An 18,223-nucleotide genomic window follows, 5' to 3' on the forward strand; every position below is an offset into this window, starting at 1 on the left:
CATCCCAGCAGTACTGGCTTCCCTTCTCCTGGGGCTTACCATATCCCAGGCTCTGTGTGTCCGGACATATAATCCTCCCAACAACACTAACAGTCGAGTACTATTACTACATCCATTTAACTGATGAGGAATTTGCACACAGAGGGAAAGTAACTGGCTCAAGGTCACACAGAAATCAGAGTAAGGTCACAGTAATTGGAACAGCAGGACTGGAGTCCAGGCAGGTTGTTTCAGGTGTTAATCACTGTACTATGGGCCTTGCAAGTGGTGCTAGGTAAGACTGGTATGTCCAGAAGATGGTATGTCCCTGCCCTGCTGGATCTAGAAGCTGCTCTTAGCCTCGGTCTGGAGCTATCGCTGTTGAATTCTTTGTCTAGCCGCCAATCCCCAACTGTTTATCTGTCAAGAATATCCTGGGTCAAAGTCCTTCTGGATACTCCCTGCCAGAAAATGACTGCTGTGGGCTAAAGACAGCCATAGGCTCTGGTCCCTGACTCCTTCTCCAGGCATCCCACTTGCCCTGTGTGCCAGCACCACTCTCTGACCCTACAGGCTCGTACTGGCCTCAGCCTAGAATGCTGCCCCCTCCACTCCTTTTCTTCAAGAGTGGGCTCTCCTGCACCCCCTCCCTGAGGAGGAAACGCTCACTGACCAGCCTCATTCTGTTCCTTCCCAAGGCAAACCTGAGCTGGGCCCTCCAGATCTGCGATCACTGCAGCAAAGTGCAATGTCAGGCAGCTGGTCTGGCCTCACCATGCTGTTACCAGTTTCCCAGACAATGCCCCCTGTCTTGCTAAGGTAGGTCCCCAGCACCTGGCACGGGGCCTGGCATTTAGTGGGTGCTCTGCACACACTTGCTAGACGAACTCACAGATGTTAACTTTAGGCATAGTATTTTCAGTCCTATTTGGCATTGCCACGGTACCAGTTTCCGTGTATTACCGCCCCAAGATGCAATACTCCATAGAAGTTAATTCAAGGCACTTCTGCATCCAGCCTGGATTCAGATCTTGGCTCTGGTCCACCCTCTCTGGGACTCGGGGAAGAGACTAACTCTTCAGAGCTCCTCAGCCCAACATTTGGGATGCTATTCCCCAAGCTGAATCCTCCTGATGTCAGGAGGATTAAATAACCACACAGCCAGGGCTGAACAGTGCTGAGTATACGGTGTATGTCTGACAAACAGGGACGGTGGCTGTGGCCACGATTGTCACGGTTGGCTCATCCTAAGGGATAATAGGGAGCAAGTGACACTGCAGATCTAGAAATGTGCTAGCCCCATTAGGAATATTAGGAATAGTCCCATTAGGAATAGGGAAATGTCCCTATTCCAGGGACCTAAGCAGACCCAGAACTTCCCAATCCCCTGCCTTACAATCAGCTGTGTAGAAGAGAACCGACAGGGAGTGCCCTACTCTAGGCATGTGCCTCTCCTTCAGAGAGCTGGGCCCAAACCTTCCTCTACTTCTTGTGCTCCCCCACCCCAATGCAGATGACCCAGTTGCTGCCCTTTCTCCCCTCACGCCACTCCAGGAGGATGAGGATCAGCAGTCTCCAGATCAAGGGCAGAGGTTGCCCCATTTCCCTGGCAAGTGCTTTCAGGATCAGCAGTGAGAGAGGCCATGGAAGAATGGGCCTGCTTGACTCTGTCCCAAGCTTTCCAATCAATCATTAATCCAGGTACTAACCCAGTGCCCTGGTTTTCCAGGCCAGCAACTCCACGGGGCTCTTTGCTCCCCATTTGCCAATCCAGGTCACCCCACTCCTTTCAGGGCATAGGAGAGGCCTGTGTGGCAATGAACAGCTGGCAGGCCACCTGAAGCCAACCCCCCAGAAGTAGTGTGGGGGCTGGTTTTATTCAGAGAGATCGGGAACCAGAGAAAAGACAGGCAGGAGGCCACCCCTGCCCCTCACATTATGTAATTTTTCCAGTAAGAGTCAGGCCCCTAAGCCCTGCAGAGTGGAGCTAGCTAAGCTAAAATAGAAAGAAAAGTCACCTCAGGCAGTTACAGAGTGTGGCAGAGAAGAGATGGGGGGGTGGTGGGAAAGAGAACTCTTCATCCGGGATCCACCCTGCCTGAGTATGCTGGGAGACCCGGACCCCCAGCCATCACCTTTCCCGTTGTAAGGGTTAAGGCACTGAGCACTGGCTGTCTTGGGCTGGAGCTATTGAAGACCAAGGACATATCAGAAATCTCCAATTTGGGGGCACCTGGGTGGCTTGGTCAGTTAAGAATCTGCTTTGGCTCAGGTCATGATCCTGGGGTCCTGGGATCAAGCCCTGTGTTGGGCTCCTTTCTTGGTAGGGAAGTCCGCTTCTCCATCTTCCTCCCCCCAGTTGTAGTCTCTCATTCATTCTCTCTCTCAAATATATAAAATCTTAAAAAAAAAACAAACTACAGTTTTTATAGACAACAGAATCTCAGCGATGTCGAAACACATACACAAGGCAAAAGAAACAAAACTGGATGGGGCGCCTGGGTGGCTCAGTGGGTTAAAGCCTCTGCCTTCGGCTCAGGTCATGATCTCAGGGTCCTGGGATCGAGCCCCACATCGGGCTCTCTGCTCGGCAGGGAGCTTGCTTCCTCCTCTCTCTCTGCCTGCCTCTCTGCCTACTTGTGATCTCTGTCTGTCAAATAAATAAATAAAATCTTAAAAAAAAAAAAAAAAAGAAACAAAACTGGAAAGACATGGCCCAAACTGTGAATGGTACTTTTCTCTGAGGGGTCCAGCTAAGGGTGATTCTTATTTTCCTATAGTTTTCTTGTGTTCTCCAATTTCCTCACCAAGAGCATAGGTTACTTTAATGATGGGGGTGGGGGAGATGTTTAAAGAAGTGTGGTGAACAAAGAAAACTGAACCATATGCTGAGATACTGATGAGGTAAGAGAAAGGCCTGCCCAGAAAAGACCCAGATCTTTCCTCCTGGAAGCCTGAGGGAGGAAGGAGGATGCATCACTGCTCAGAGAAGCCTCCTCAGGTAAGGGTGGTTGTGCCAGCAGGCAGGGGCCACACCAGGGGACCTTTCCAGAACGTTTCATCTGAGGACCTCAGGTGCTACAGCTGCTGGTGCTGTCAGTGCCCCTCTACTCTTCTTCCAGGCCCTGCCAGCTGCTGCCAGCTGCTTTCATTCACTCATTCAACAAATATTTGTTTAGTACCTACTATCACGCGCCGGGCTACGTCAGGCAAGTAACCAACATAAATATGTAACTAGGAATGACGACCAGTGCTCTGAAGGACAAAGGCCAAGCACAGCGGGGTCACACTCAGAGCATGGTAGCCTAGTGTGGGTGCTCAGTGGACGCCTCTGACTGTGACGTGGGCCTGCAGGATCCTGGGGCGGTGGGGAGGAGAGATGTGATAAGGCCCCACAGAGAGAGGAGGATGGCAGGGCCCCTCTGAGAGCACAGGAAGGCTGGTCTGGCTGGGGCTGGAGATCACCTGGGGCTTCAAAGGGCAAGCTGAGGATGTGGGTGTTTATCCAAAGAGCAGCAGAGCGCCTAGGAGGGCTCTGAAGAGGATGGGCATGGGCAGCATCCAAGCTGCATTTAAACAAGAGCTTCTCTGGCTGCTGTGGAGGGCAGGCTGGAGACGGTTTCAGTTGGGTTCAGAAAAGCCAGGGTAACAGCAATCCTAGCTGGGCCACCAATAGGAAGGAGAAGGCCACCTCCCAGAGCCCTGGAAGGCTGGGCATGGGATGCAGCTGCCTATGCATTCCCGGGAAGACCAGCGCGACAGAGCGGAGGGGTGAGGCTCTTGCATCGAGCTGTGTGCTTCTCCAGCTGCCCCATCTGTGCCTTCCAAGTAAAACATCAGTGCGGGCTTAGATGACCTCCAAGGCCCCTTCAGGCTCCGACGTCCTTCTCTCCAGCCCCCTCGCACTGTCCTGGTCTTACTGATTCCCAGCTGTGACAAACACACACACGTATCTGGGGAGCAGACGTGGCACTTGCTATGAGGCTGACTGCCACAAGTGGCCACCTTCCTGGGCCTGACCACTCCATCCAAGTCCCCCGGACTCCCGACACATAGCTCTCGTGCCCCGCACACTGAACTGTGGACCAGCGGCCCGGATCTGGAAGCTATGTGGTTACAAGGCAGGGGCCAAAGGTCACTACACATACCCTTTTCTTTTTAAACAACAAAGACCAGGACACCAGCTAGCTCTTTAAAGTTCACAGAATGCCTTCGTGTACACAATCCCGTTTAATCAACCCTGTGGGAGGGCGGCAGACAGGACTAATGTGTGTTGAGCACTAGAATGGATTATTTCACTTTAACACCGCGATGACCCTCCAAGGGAAGCTCTAATTCCTGCTGGCCACGTGAACAAACTGGGTGAGGGAACAGAGGCTGGTGGTAACAGGGGGTGCGCAGCACATGGAGGCAGTGCCAGGTCTAGTGAGAGGGAACGAAACTCGGCCCAGCCCAGGAGAAATGGGCCTCATAGTTGGAAGGGGGAGGTCAAAATGGGGGTAGGCAGGCCTGAGTGACTTCTGAACCTCTCTAAGGGGAGGGGAGACAGGAAAGAACCCTATAGCTAAGCCAACGTTGGTCAGTTCTGTCCAGGAGAAACTGCGGCACCTAAGTTCAAGCTTCACCTTTAACAGTGTTCATGTCCTTTGACTCTGTAATTCCCCTCGTAGGAAAATGCACTGGGCTGTTCGGTGCAGTGTTATTTATAATAATGAAACAACTTTTTATAATAAGGAGAAATATTTATAATGAAAAAGAACAGAAATGACTCAATGTCCAATAGAAGAATGGTTACATAAATTAGGCATCCCCTGACAAATGGAGTACCACCCAGCTATGAAACTTACACTTCTGTACAATATTTAATAACTTCTTTTTAAGTGAAAAATAATAAAATACGGAACTACACAGATAGCAGGATTCCCATAAAAATGACTAGAGAAAGAATGGAGGCAAGTTTCCTCATATGCATAGATGATAAGTGATTTACTGTTTTTATGTGGCTGTACTTTTTGAACTCAATATACCAAACACGTATTACCTTCACCTTACACTTAACCCATCACAATATGTGATACCATTGCTGGATCCTCCCTCCTTACACCTTTTCTTACTTGGCTCCTAGGCTTGCTGGCTGCTCTCACACAATCTCTTTTGCTGGTCCCAGTCAACTCCCAGTCTGAAGGTCTCTCGTTTTACAGCTACACTCGCTCCCTGCATGATCTGAAGCTGGCTCGTGGCTTTCAATACCTTCAATAAATATGTTTATGACTCCCATATTTAGTTCTCCAGTTCCAGCTTCTCTGACATCTCCACATGGATGTCCAGTGGTATCCGAACAGAGCCCTTGACCTTCTTCCAAGGTCTTTTCCATCTCAGTGAAGGTCATCTCCAACCTTCTAGTTGGTCAGGCCAAAACTCTGGAGTCAGCGAATCCTATGGCCTCTGCCTTTAACAAATACCCAGAACCTAATTACTTCTCACCACCTCCACTGCCATGATCCTGGTCTAAGCCAACATCCTCTCTTGCCTGGATTATTCCAACAACCTCCCAACTGGCTTCTCTGCTTCGGGCTTCGCCCTCTACTCTCCACACAGCAGATTGATCCTTTTAAGTCCAATATTGTCCTTCCTGTAACCAGATCCCTCCAGGAGCTTCCTGCTCATCTCTACAGTGGCCCGTGAGGCCTTTCAGAATGGGTGCCCTGCCCTCTGGCTCCCTTCCTGGCATACTGTGCACAGGCACATGGCCTCCCTGCCGATGGTATTGAACGCAACAGGGATAGCTTGCTGCAGTGTCTCTGCAGCTGTTCCCTCCAGCTAAAATGTACTTCCTCAGGGTTTTGCTCCCCCGTGACAGTCAACCCAGCAATGGACCCGTGAGCCAGACCCAGGTGAGTGAAAGCTCCTCACCCCCTTCCTAGTCTTTGGAATGTGGGTTCTGTTTGCCTCTCCTGATCCCCAGAGGCTGTTCCAGGGACACAGCCTTGAGATAGTGATGTGTTATTGAAAACACCTGTGTGGTGTACATGACTGACTAGTTAAGGTCTCCTGGTAAGCGTTCAAGATTTGGTGGTTGGGGTGGGGATCCATTTGTCTTGCTGCCACGCAGATAAACCCTGCAAGCAAGCTCCCTTTCCTTATTCAAACTGTCCAGTGCTAACCTGGAGTGGCCTGCCTCTTTCTTCGGCTCTCTGTCTGCCCTCTGATCGAAGTGACACCTGACCACTCAATTTAAAACCATCCCAGCCCACCCTCAGTACTTCCATTTCCCTTCCTGCTTCAATCTTCTCCATAGCTCTTGCCACTGTCTGGAATGGTGTGAGTACACCCATATATGTATATACATACATATACATATATGTAAGTATTTTTAAAGACTTGTTTGTTTACTGATTGTCTTTCCCCAAAAGAATATAAACCCCACAAGGCAAAATTTTTCACCTGTTAGAGTCACACTGATCTTCAAGTCTTATAGCCATGATTGGCTGATAGTAACTGCTCAATAAATATGTACTGAATGAATGAATAACTTTTTATAATTGTAAAAAAGATTTCCATTCATGGCCGGGCCTGAAACAGCCCCGCAGAGATCTGGTCTCAGTTTCAGTTTTCCAGAGGTATCTGAGCCTGCTCTCCAGACCCTTCCAGTCAAGAGAGGAGCTCATCAGGACCGCAATAAACTAGTAGAAATGCAGTGTAGGGGAAGACAGGGAGTCCAGAATCAGCTGGCTGTGGGTACCTCATTGTGATCCAGACCAGCTCTTTTGCTAATCTGTCAGGTGACCTTGGAAGGCAGTGGTTCATTTTTCTTGGCTTAATTATCCCCCTGGGGAGTGAGTATTGGGGCATCTATCTCCTACCTCCTGTTGATTCTAAAATCCTCTCACTGAGCAGACCCCATGGGTAGCAGTCACTGGAAAATGGCCCAGGTCACTCATAGGCCTCGGCTCCTCTCAGGACAGGGGTGGGGAGGTGGTGACAAATCCTTCAGTGTCTACACTCCAATCATGGAGGAAGGTAGGCCGTATCTACCACAACCTCAGGGAAAGCTGCACACAGACGGGGAAGGGGGTGGGGGAGAGTGGTTAAGTCCAGAGAAAGAAGAAACAGTTTCTGCTGGAGGCCTCAGGGAGGGTTCAAGGCTAAGGAGAGCTGGGTTAACATCATTAAGAAATGATCTTAAAAGTAAAATGTGCTCAAGAAAACATTTCAGAATTCAGAGAAGAAAATAAAATCAAGGAGAAGGGAGACTGCTTTTTAACTATAGACTGAGGGCTAGTTGTTCTACGTGGGGGAAATGCAGGGTGTTAGGCCCAGGAAGGGGGTGGATGGAGAGAGACACAAGCAGACAGGATGGCAGGGACCAGAGAAGGCTGGGGAAGGAGGTCATAGCCAAACCACAGCACGGAGACCCTCCTGCAGCTCTCACGTGGGGCCTACCCAACTTCTGCGTTAAGCGCACCGTACAAAGTGTTTCTACATGCCAGGCATTACTGTAAGCTCCTTACATTAGTGACTCCCTGGGGCTTCGCAAGTGGGAACTAGGAAGCAGGTACTATTATCATTCCCATTTACCGATGACAGGACAGAGCAGGGGAGGGTGAAGTAATTTCCATGCCCAACAGAGCCAGGATCAGGACGCAGAGCCATGAGCCAGTCTGCCTTCAGGGTGGGAGCTCTCAGCCTCTCCAATGGACTGTTCCTCGCCCCCACTCCTGAGCCTCTCTGATGCTAAAAAGGCTCCTGCATCCTGGCGGGTGAACCCATCCTCCAACAAACCTCCACTCCTGGTCCTGTCCATTTCCTGGTCTCTGGTCACCAAGTCCTGACCTGCACCTCTCCCTCCCCTCAAGCCATCCTATCCAGATGAGACCTCAGTTACGGAAGCATTTGTCACCGGACCCGTTCCTGACCCTGCTCCTCCTTCGTTTATCATGCCCTCCTATTGTGTGGCTCCTAAAACCTCCAATGGTCAAGATGAAGCTAGAATGTTGGAGTGGTAATACTTTAAACCTATCTTTTCTCCTAAGTCAGTAAGGGGCCAAAGTGTCATGAGATGCTTTCCTCTAGGTGCTGTTCATTAACCTCTGGATAAGGCAACTGGATAAATTACAGTGACTGCCCCGGTCCTGCTGAAATCCAGACCCCCAGCATGACTCTTCTCTGTCTGGAGGTGAGAAGAGAGTGGAGCAGATACGGGGGAGGGGAGGCAAGTAGAGTGTTAATTCAGGCCTATATGACAAGTGTACTCCCAGCTTGGTCTCTAATAAGCCGTGAACCTCTGGGTGACCTTCTAACCTCTTTGTGCTCCAGTTTTCCCAACTGTGAGACGGGATTAGTATCCACATGCCATCCTGAATGGAAGAAGCAAGGCTTGGGTAAGATATTCAATGTGAAAAACATCTGTATTATACAATTCGCACACCAAAATATCAATGGTGGTGATCTCTTAGGGGTAATATTTGTTTCTTCTCTTACTGCTTATGTGATTTTTCTAAATTTTCTATAACGAACATGAGCTGTTCAGTAAGTAAAAAGAAAAAAAAAGTTTTAAAAGCATGATCAAACACGAGACATCATTATTTTAGAGAAGCAAGATGAAGCAGAACAAGCCAAAGAAGTCAATCTCATGATGTGACATTCTGGCACATTCCTGCCATGGAACTCTCTGCAGAACCCCAACCCCCACCACAGCAGCAGACGGTACACATGTTGGACCACGGCAGGATGGCCCTCACACGCAGCTGGGAGGGGATGGTGAGGAGTCCCTTCTCACATCTGCCACATACCCATTTCGTTTAAGACAATGTACACAGCCAACACACGTTTGCCCAGTAACCCAACAACTACTAAGGGAAAACAGTCCGGAATGGGAGGGAAGAAGGAGGAGTGTGATGGTGGGGAGAGTAATAGTTTTTAGAATTATGTAGCTGTAATTGTTTTTAAAAACAGGCATCAAGGGGTGCCTGGGTGGCTCAGTGGGTTAAGCCTCTGCCTTCGGCTCAGCTCATGATCCTGGGGTCCTGGGATCGAGTCCCTCATTGGGCTCTCTGCTCAGCAGGGAGCCTGCTTCCCTCTCTCTCTCTGTCTGCCCCTCTGCCTACTTGTGATCTCTGTCAAATAAATAAATAAAATCTTTAAAAAAAATAAAAATAAAAAAATAAAAACAGGCATCAATGTCTTTTGCAAGGGAGCTGAGAAGAGCCAGGAGTCTCCTTTAAAAACTTCTTGCTTTCTCCCTAATGAAAGCTCTGGATCTCACTTGAGTGAAACCAGCTTGGGAACTAGGGGTGAATATGGACACCAGAGGAGGCAAAGCTTGTCTGGTGTTGGATCTCAAAAGACATTTTCAGAACTTGCTCTCTGTTCTCCCTGTCCTTTTCCTTCTTTTTAAGATTATTTGAGAGAGAGTGAGAGAGAGAGAAAGGGGCAGAGGAAGAGAATCTCAAGTAGACTCTCCTCCCTGAGCAGGGAGCCCAACATGGGGTTCAATCTCATGACCCAGAGATCACGACCTGAGCCAAAACCAAGAGTCGGACGCTTAACGGACTGAGCCACCCAGGTGCCATCCCCCACCTTCGGCGCTTTCAAGTGCACACCTATGCGGTTGCTCTCTAAGGTCCTAGATAAGGGCTCAGTTAACAAATATTTGAAAAGCATGAAGCCCCCCCAAAGAGGAAACCAGAACCAGAGGTAAAGGAATGAAAGCGCAAACCAAACAAGAGTCTTCAAGTCTCAGGAACACCAGTACATACTTTTTCAACATCAAAGCCCCTTGGAGAGTCAGAAAACTGGCCCACGCCCTCACCTTCCAATTTGTGTTATCGTTTGGGCAGCAGCTTCTGGATTGTACGCCTGCACGACAGATAGCCTTCAGAGCTCTCAGTGGGAAAGCTGGTAAAAAAAAAAATCTGCTGTCTCACTTCTCAGGACTCAGAGCCAGGACGAGGGATGCGCAGGACAAGATGGGGAAATACCGGGTGTGGAGCGACAGAAGGACGACACCTGGGGAATTCATCCAGAGAGCGGAAGGCCTCACATGTCAGGTCATGTCAGGCTCCCAGTGTGGATTTCTGCCCTATCTGGCAGGAGGAAGAAGGAGCTCTCTTGGAAAGAATCAGGTGAAGTACTACCACTGTTCCCTGAGTGCTACCGCCAGTGATGACGGGGAGTCTTGTTTATAAACACCGCTGTTCCTCTGGGGTTCTCTCTAGGGGGACCCTCTGTCCCTGTTGACCTGGCTGCCAGAGCCCTAAGGGGTCTCTCCAAGATGCAGGGCCCAGGGAGGCCATCAGCTGAGGTAGAAGAACTCCCCAGAATTCCCCTCTGGGCCCACAAGGCACAGCTTGCTCCTGGTCAGGCCACTGTGGCCCTGTCCCGGATTTGTCCACTTCCCGGGAGGCCTGTGAAGATGAACAACTCAAGGAGAAGCAGCAGGAACTCAGGAAGGCTGGACTCTCAGCTCCACAGCAATAGGACAACGGGGTCCTGACACACCATATCCTGCCTGAGCCGGAGCCACTGTTTTCCTCACAACAACTGCTCACTGGAAGGGCATGAGGAACAGACATTACTCACCACGTGCTCAGGTGCTACTTGCTCTGGAGAGAGCTAACTGGGAAGATGTCAGGTGGTGGGCTGGTGGGCCGCCAGAGCAGAGGGCCGGCAGAGCGGCCCCAGAGTACTCCAGAGTCACTGCCGCAGTCTTCCTCTCTTCTTGCCTCCTTGAGAACCTCCACCCAACTCCTAGGGCGTCCAGAGCACGCAGGCAGTGTCTCCCCACCCACAGTGACCTGATTGGCAAGGTTCTGCACACCTTTCCCCCATTAATACTTCCTGTCTCCCTCCCCACCCCCAGGAACCCAGGCAGGCGGAGGGAATACCCCCTCCACCCATCTCGACTGCCCTTGGAATTCACAGGCCAGTTTGGGGATCCTGGGCGCTGACCCCAGAATAAGCCAAGGCTGGGTATGTGAAACCTGCACTTCCCTGTCTAGGGAGAGGGGGCTGGAATGGTGCCAGGGCCTCACCTTTGTAACATCCACACAAAAGCTTTTATTCCAAAGGTGGCTGAGGAGATTCCGAGAGCTCGCCTACCAGCTTGCCTGAGTTACCCACGCCTTCCTACAGCACAGCCTGCCACGTGCCGGAGAGGCGTCTCTATTCCCTCTCGCCTGGAATCCTGCAAGGGCTGGTGCCCTGCTGTGTTCTGAGCAGCACTACCGAATGCCTGGTGCCACCAAAAGAATGATGGGGCGCCTCCAAGGCAGCAGACTGTCATCAAGGACAAGGGTAGGGTTCTGGTTCTGAAAGAACAGCTTGGGAATCCTAGCTCTACCACTCACTAGCTGAGTGGCCTTGGGCAAATTGCTTCACCTCTCTGAGTAGCTATTTCCTTTTATGTACAACTACTCACCCCAGAGCAATGATGTAATTTGCCTACGGTTTTGGGGAGAGATGGCTGTAGAGCTTGGTCCCCCCGCCCCAGTTTCCTGGCTTCCAGGGCCTTGTTGACAACACCAAGATGCCTTTTTTTTTTTTTTAAGATTTTATTTATTTATTTGACAGATAGAGATCATAAGTAGGCAGAGAGGCAGGCAAAGAGAGAGAAGGAAGCAGGCTCCCCGTGGAGCAGAGAGCCCGATGTGGGGCTCGATCCCAGGACCCTGGGACCATGACCAGAGCCAAAGGCAGAGGCTTTAAACCACTGAGCCACCCAGGCGCACCCCCCCTTTTTTTCTTTTAAAGAAGACAAGATGCTTCTGAGTAGGAGGTGCAACTGACAGAGAAACACATCGGTGAAAAGTTCCTTCCAAAGTGCTCTGCCTTACAACAAAAGCAGCCTTCCCAGCCAGCAGTTTAAGTAGGTGATTCAAGCTAGCATCACCTTTACTGGGGCCAACTGGGGCCATCACGCAGCCTGATGTGGAGCAACAGGAAGCACTCATTACCTATGTGGGTTCGCACCAAAAAATGATAACCGGAAATCTATTCACAAGGAAATGACCAAATATGGAATGTGGACTATCGATGACACAGTGTCAAGCAAATGCACAGACTGTTAGCACCTGATGAATCTTAGTGAAGGAAGCAAGAGACATTCACCACACTCTTCTTTCAACTCGCCTGTAGCTTGGACCTTTTATCAAATGAAAAACAGAGAGGAAAAGGCTGTTCTGCCTTCAGCTCACCCATGACTCTCAACAGAGACTTGGATGTATCGTGTTCCATTCCCTATCCAGTGTCGGGAATATAAAAATTCAGGCTTCTCTGCTTGTCGTGCAAAGCTTGGCACAATAACGATCTCACAGGGTTTTTGAAGCTCATCTTCCACAAAACTCTAAACCGTGAACCATCGTCAGCCACAGCTGTTTACACACTGCTTCCAGCCAGCCAGCCATTAGCTGGAAACCCATTTATTGAGCCAACAACTTTCATGGAGTATTCTCTAAGGGTCATGCACCCACCTTGGGTAAAGGCACCAAACCGGGCCCCAGAGGCATTATAATGGACCAGACTTGGTGGCTGCCCTGTGGAGCTTACCTGGTAGGGAACCATACAATAGTTGGCACAAGAGTTGGCTTTTGTCAAGTGCTGCCCTGTGATCTCGTTCTCTCTTTTTTTGAGTAGGCTCCACACCAAGCATGGAGCCCAATGTGGGGCTTGAACTCATGACCCTGAGATCAAGACCTGAGCCAAGGTCAAGTCAGATGCTTAACCAACTGAGCCATGCTGACTTGTGATACCTCTTGACTGTACTTCCATACAAAATTTCCTTCTCAACATTTCTTGGAAAATTTATCTGTTTTATTTAATCCCCAAACTTGAGAAACATCAACTGAAAAATTGGGAAAATAGGAAAAAGTATGATAATCCTCTGGTGAAAATTAAAGCTTAATCAATCTAGAGATGTTACTGGTTTGAAAGACTCCACTGACTTCAAGTCAAAGCAGGAGCAAGAAGCTAACATGCAGAGTTGAAGGTTAAGGCTGGCATCTCAGAACCAGGACAGGTGTGTGAAGGAGAGAAGTGGTCACAATCTAATCGAGTCTTGCTTGTAGCCACTGCCATGCTGTATGTGTGTGTTTATGGCCCTGTCTGCCATTAATGGTGAGTCGTTCTTGCAAATATGTATTAATATATTTAAACACATAGTATGTACAAATCCTACTAGTACATTCTAAGAAATAAGTCTAGAAGCAAAGAAAGCCCCTAAATTGGCAATTTTGACACATGATTTTGTGTAGTGCTCTTAATTTTGTTAGGAGATCCACCTGTTAGGTTATTCAAATACTACTTAACTACTCAGTAATGTTCACTGGCATTTTCCAGTGTCTATTTGATATGGGAGAGATACAGACAAAATATATGAGTATTGTGGAATTCTAGGACACAAAGTCAGAAATGGATCTAAAATCTGAACTAATAAAGCATCACTGATTAGTAAAAGCAGTAACTAAATCAAAGCAAATTATTTTCATCACTACAAAAGGAAATGAGCCTATACGAAGTAACGTGTGCCTTGATGTCCAATTTCAGGATGTTTTTGGAAACATGCTTAACAAACAAATAGACAAAAAACAATCTGATTTGGGGTGCCTGGGTGGCTCAGTCAGTGAAGCATCTTCCTTTGGCTCAGGTCATGATTCCAGGGTCCTGGGTTCGAATCCCACATGGGGCTCCCTGCTCAGCAGGGAGTCTGCTTCTCCCTCTCCTTCTGCCTGCTGCTCCCCCTGCTTGTGCTCTCTCTGCCAAATAAACAAACAAAATCTAAACAAACAAACAAAAGAAATGGGCAAAAGACTGAACAAATACTTCACTAAAGAAGATAAATAGATGACAAGCACACAAAAAGATGCTCAACATCCTTAATCATTAGGGAAAAGCAAATTAAAACCAGTGAGAGACCACTACATACCTATTAGAATGGCCAAAATGAAACAAAAAGTGACAACACTAAGTGCTGATAGGGTTAAAGAGCAACTGAACTCTCATACATTGCTGGCAAGGATTCAAAATGGCATAGTCACTGTGAGAAAGAGATTGCCAGATAAATATATTCTTACCATGGATCTAGCAATCCACTCCAAGGTATTCACGTAAGTGAAATGAAAATCTTTGTTCAAACCAGCATACGAATGCTTTTTCAAAATTGTCAGGAACTGAAAACTGAAAGGTCCCTCAAGTGAAGAACAGATAAACAAACTTACCAGGGACTACTATTCAACAATAAAAAGGAACAAATGAATGCAGTAGCAACAGATGAATTTCAATACATTGTGCTAAGTGAGAGGTAAAAAAATGCTATGTACTTTATGACTCCATTCATATGACATTCTGCAAAAGGCAGAACTATAGGAACAGACAATGGAGTAGGAGTAAATGATATGGGGAGGTTTGACTATGAAGGAGTGGGCCAAGGGAATGTCATTGTTTTGAGGGGGTAACTGCACAGTTCTTTACCTGAATCATGGTGGTGGGTCATAACTATAAATTTGCTAAAACTCACAGAAGTGCACACCAAAATGGGTGAATTTTAGTGTCTGGAAATTTAGAAATAAAAATTTATAATTATTTAAGAATGACTTTTATGTTTTTTTTTTTTTTTTTTTTTTTTATTTATTTGACAGAGAGAAATCAGAGCTAGGCAGAGAGGCAGACAGAGAGAGGGGGAAGCAGGCTCCTGCTGAGCAGAGAGCCCGACGCGGGGCTCGATCCCAGGACCCTGAGACCATGACCCGAGCCGAAGGCAGAGGCTTAAACCACTGAGCCACCCAGGTGCCCCCTTTTTTTTTTTTTTTTTTTTTCGTGTTTTTTTTTTTTTTTAAGAATGACTTTTAAATATTAAATGTTTGTAGTATTATCCTTAAGTCATTCCACTATTTCTATTTGGCATTCATTTTGTATTAATGTTCTCATCCTTTAACATTCTATGATCAAATATCTAGCTCGGGTAGCAATCATTTTTACATGTTAATAAAATATATAGTCTTGTCACAATATAGTGTTCCTCATAATAATAAACCCTGCATTTAATATTATGTTTTTTCAATTTTTACAGAAAACCTCTGAAACTTTTACCACAGAAAAATAAATCAGATTATGGCCTCTCATTCTATTTTTTTTTTTGAGGCAGATAAAAGTTTGTTTTATTGAATAACCGATCTGTCTTATTGCCAAAGTCACTATGTACAGACAAAAAAGAGGGAGTTTTATTTCTTGGTCTCTTCCTCCTTGGACAGAGTCTTGATGACTTCCTCCTTCTTGGCCTGAAGCCGCTCTTCATGGCGCTTGAGAGCCTCCTTGGTCTTTGATCTGCGGGCCTCAGCCTGGTCAGCCAGAAGCTTCTTGCGAGCCTTGTCTGCCTTCAGCTTGTGGATGTGTTCCATGAGAATCCGCTTGTTTTTGAACACATTACCCTTCACTTCCAGGTACAGGCTGTGATACGTGTGATGATCAATCTTCTTTGATTCACGGTATCTTCTGAGCAGCCGGCGCAGAATTCTCATCCTCCTCATCCAGGTTACCTTCTCGGGCATTCGAGCATTGGCAGTACCTTTCCTCTTACCAATGCCCATATGCCTGCCCTTCCGGCGGGCCAAAGTGTTCTTCCGGCACCGAGCCCGGGAATGGACAGTCACAGGCTTCCGGATAATCAGCCCATCTTTGATCAGTTTTTGGATCTGCTGATGGGAATTGGTATTGGTGATTTCATTGGTCTCGTTGGGGTCCAACCAGACCTTCTTTTTGCCACAGCGGAGGACACTGGAGGCAAGCCTCTTCTGAAGCCCAAGCATACTCATGGTGGCTGCCACAGCGCCGAAAGAAAAGACCTGGCCTCTCATTCTTATTTAAAACTCATATATGTGAAAAATGACAAGTGTTTCTACCCTACAATCGAGTAATCATACGACTGGGTATTTACCCAAAGAATACAAAAACAGTAATTCAAAAGGATACACGCATTGATGTATGTTTATAGCAGCATTATTTACAACAGCTAAATCATGGAAGCAGCCCAAGTGACCATCAAGTGATGAATGGATAAAGAAGATGTGGTATATATACATATAATGGAATATTACTCAGTCATAAAAAAGAATGAAATCTTGCCATTTGCAACAACATGGGTGGAGCTAGAGAATATGATGCTAAGTGAAATAAGCCAGTCAGAGAAAGACAAATACCGTATGATCTCACTCACTGTGTGGAATTTAAGAAACAAAATGAAAGAAAGAGAGGGTGAGAGAAACAAACCATGAAACAGACTCTTAACTACAGAGAACAAACTGGTGGTGAACAGAGGGGAGGTGGGGGGGGTTGGCGAAACAGATGAAGGGAATTAAAAGTGTGCACTTGTCACGATGAGCACAGAGTAACGTGTAGAATTGCTGAATTACTATATATTGTACACCTGAAACTAATATAATACTGTATGTTAACTATGCTGGAATTAAAATTAAAAACTTAGTAATTTTTAAAAAAATATGACTAAAAACTCATAAATGAAATGTTATGAAAGATACAGAATAACTTATGATTTGGGGAATTCCTAGGAAACTCAATTCCTGGTTCCCAAATCCTGAAAAGTTAGGAGACATTGGGAATTTGGAAGCACCAGAATCTTGACACTTTGCCAGGCAGGCTTTGCTAGGACCCCACCAACCTAGCAACCTTCCACCTACCTCTAGCCAGAGCCCCTCTATTAAAAAATTGTTTACAGGATTGATTTGGGAACTCTGTGCACCAGCACTGACTTAGACTCACTCCTACAGGGTGATGCCAAAAGGAGTAAGTCAGAGACTGCCCCTGAAGACAGCGAGCACACACAGGCTGTGTGACGGAGGCCACATGGGAGGTGGACACTTCTGACGAAGAAATATTTCTAACTTGGGATGAGCAGGGATCGTTTTGGAGTAGTTGCTATGGTCCTTCTTCCAACGGGGTCAGAAAGTTGGGAAAGGCACTCCCAGGGAAGGCCAAGTGAGCAGGCAAAGCAGCTGAAAACACAGAGCAGCTCTGGGAACAGAGGGGTTCCCCGCTTTGGCTGGGGAGTCCGCCTCTCTGATGGACAGATAAGGGGCCCCAATATGGATGGCCCTGACTTCCTACTTACTAAGTGGGACTTAATTCTGAGGCAAGGGGGAGGGCAGAAGCAGAGAAGTGCTTTGGTTCCAATGCCTGTAAGACCAGAGAGAGGCTGAGAGACTCTCACTAGGGGGTTTCTGAAACAACGCAGTGAGAGAGGGTGAGGGTCTGAACTCTCAACTCTCAGCCCTTCCAAACACTACACTATGTTCACCCAGAACTTTCCAGCACATCGGGCTCTCTGCCTCTGGGCCTCCGCACAGGTTGTTCCTCCCAACTGGGACACTTGACCTTTCTTAACCTGACTAATACCTCCTCATCCTTCAAATCTCAGCGAATAGACAATTTCCTCAGAAAAGCCTCCTGCGATGTGCTCCTAAGTCCCTGTATTTCCGCAAGCACAGCCCTTCCCACACTTTCCGGCTATTGCATTTTACTCACTGATTTATTCTGGGGATATGCTATTTATTTGCTCCTTTCCTTACTCTGTAACAGGAATATAACACACCTAGGGTCACAGGGTATGGTTTGCATTAATCTTCCACATGTAGCCCCGCGAAGTCTTATATTTCTCAACAAGATCATCACCCAGCTCAATATCCCAAACATTTCCAGCACCCCAGAAGGTTCTTCTGGCCCCTTCCCAGTCAGGAACCACGAGTCTGACCCATACCAACACCAACCAGTTTTGCCTATCACGCACACAGTGTCTCCTGGCTGCAGTGTGAGCACCCACGGAGTTGTTCTGCTGCTCTCTGGACACCAAAAGGGCTGAGCACAAAGCAGGCCTGTGAGCATCTGCTAACTGAATGACGAGACCAGGCTAGATGGGGAAGCAAGAGTGCCCGGGGCCCCAAACCCCAGCCAATGTTTGCAACTCCATGCCTCTGCTCATGCCTGAAATGTCCTTCCTTTTTTATTGGTCTCATTCCTACCCCCATCTCTTGTAGAGGTTTGGCTCAAGTTCCACTCCCTTTGGGGAAGCTTGCCCCAAGGCATCCTCCGCCCACCACATTCATTCCACAGATGCTGCTTCCCAAGTCCTTTCTGGGCACATATGTATGAACCTCTCAATCCTGCTCCCCAAACAACTGGAGGACAGACGCTGTTTTACTGTTCATTAAACAAGAACCAACCTCTCTCGCCTCCTCAC

At 47.8% G+C, this 18,223-nt stretch overlaps 2 protein-coding genes across 2 annotated transcripts in view; both read right to left on the bottom strand.

Moving 5' to 3' along the window:
- PPARD (peroxisome proliferator activated receptor delta) overlaps positions 1–18,223 on the bottom strand; it is an 82,091-nt gene that overhangs the window by 23,097 nt on the left and 40,771 nt on the right. The window lies entirely within an intron of this gene.
- LOC308343998 (large ribosomal subunit protein eL19-like) lies at positions 14,275–17,304 on the bottom strand. The gene has a single exon (XM_080805284.1). It carries the CDS (start codon positions 15,825–15,827, stop codon positions 15,195–15,197), a length of 633 nt encoding a protein of 210 aa, XP_080661410.1. The 5' UTR covers positions 15,828–17,304; the 3' UTR covers positions 14,275–15,194.

The sequence above is a fragment of the Martes martes genome, assembly GCF_963455335.1.
Source record: "Martes martes genome assembly, chromosome: 6".
In the NCBI taxonomy this organism is placed as follows: Eukaryota; Metazoa; Chordata; class Mammalia; order Carnivora; family Mustelidae; genus Martes; species Martes martes.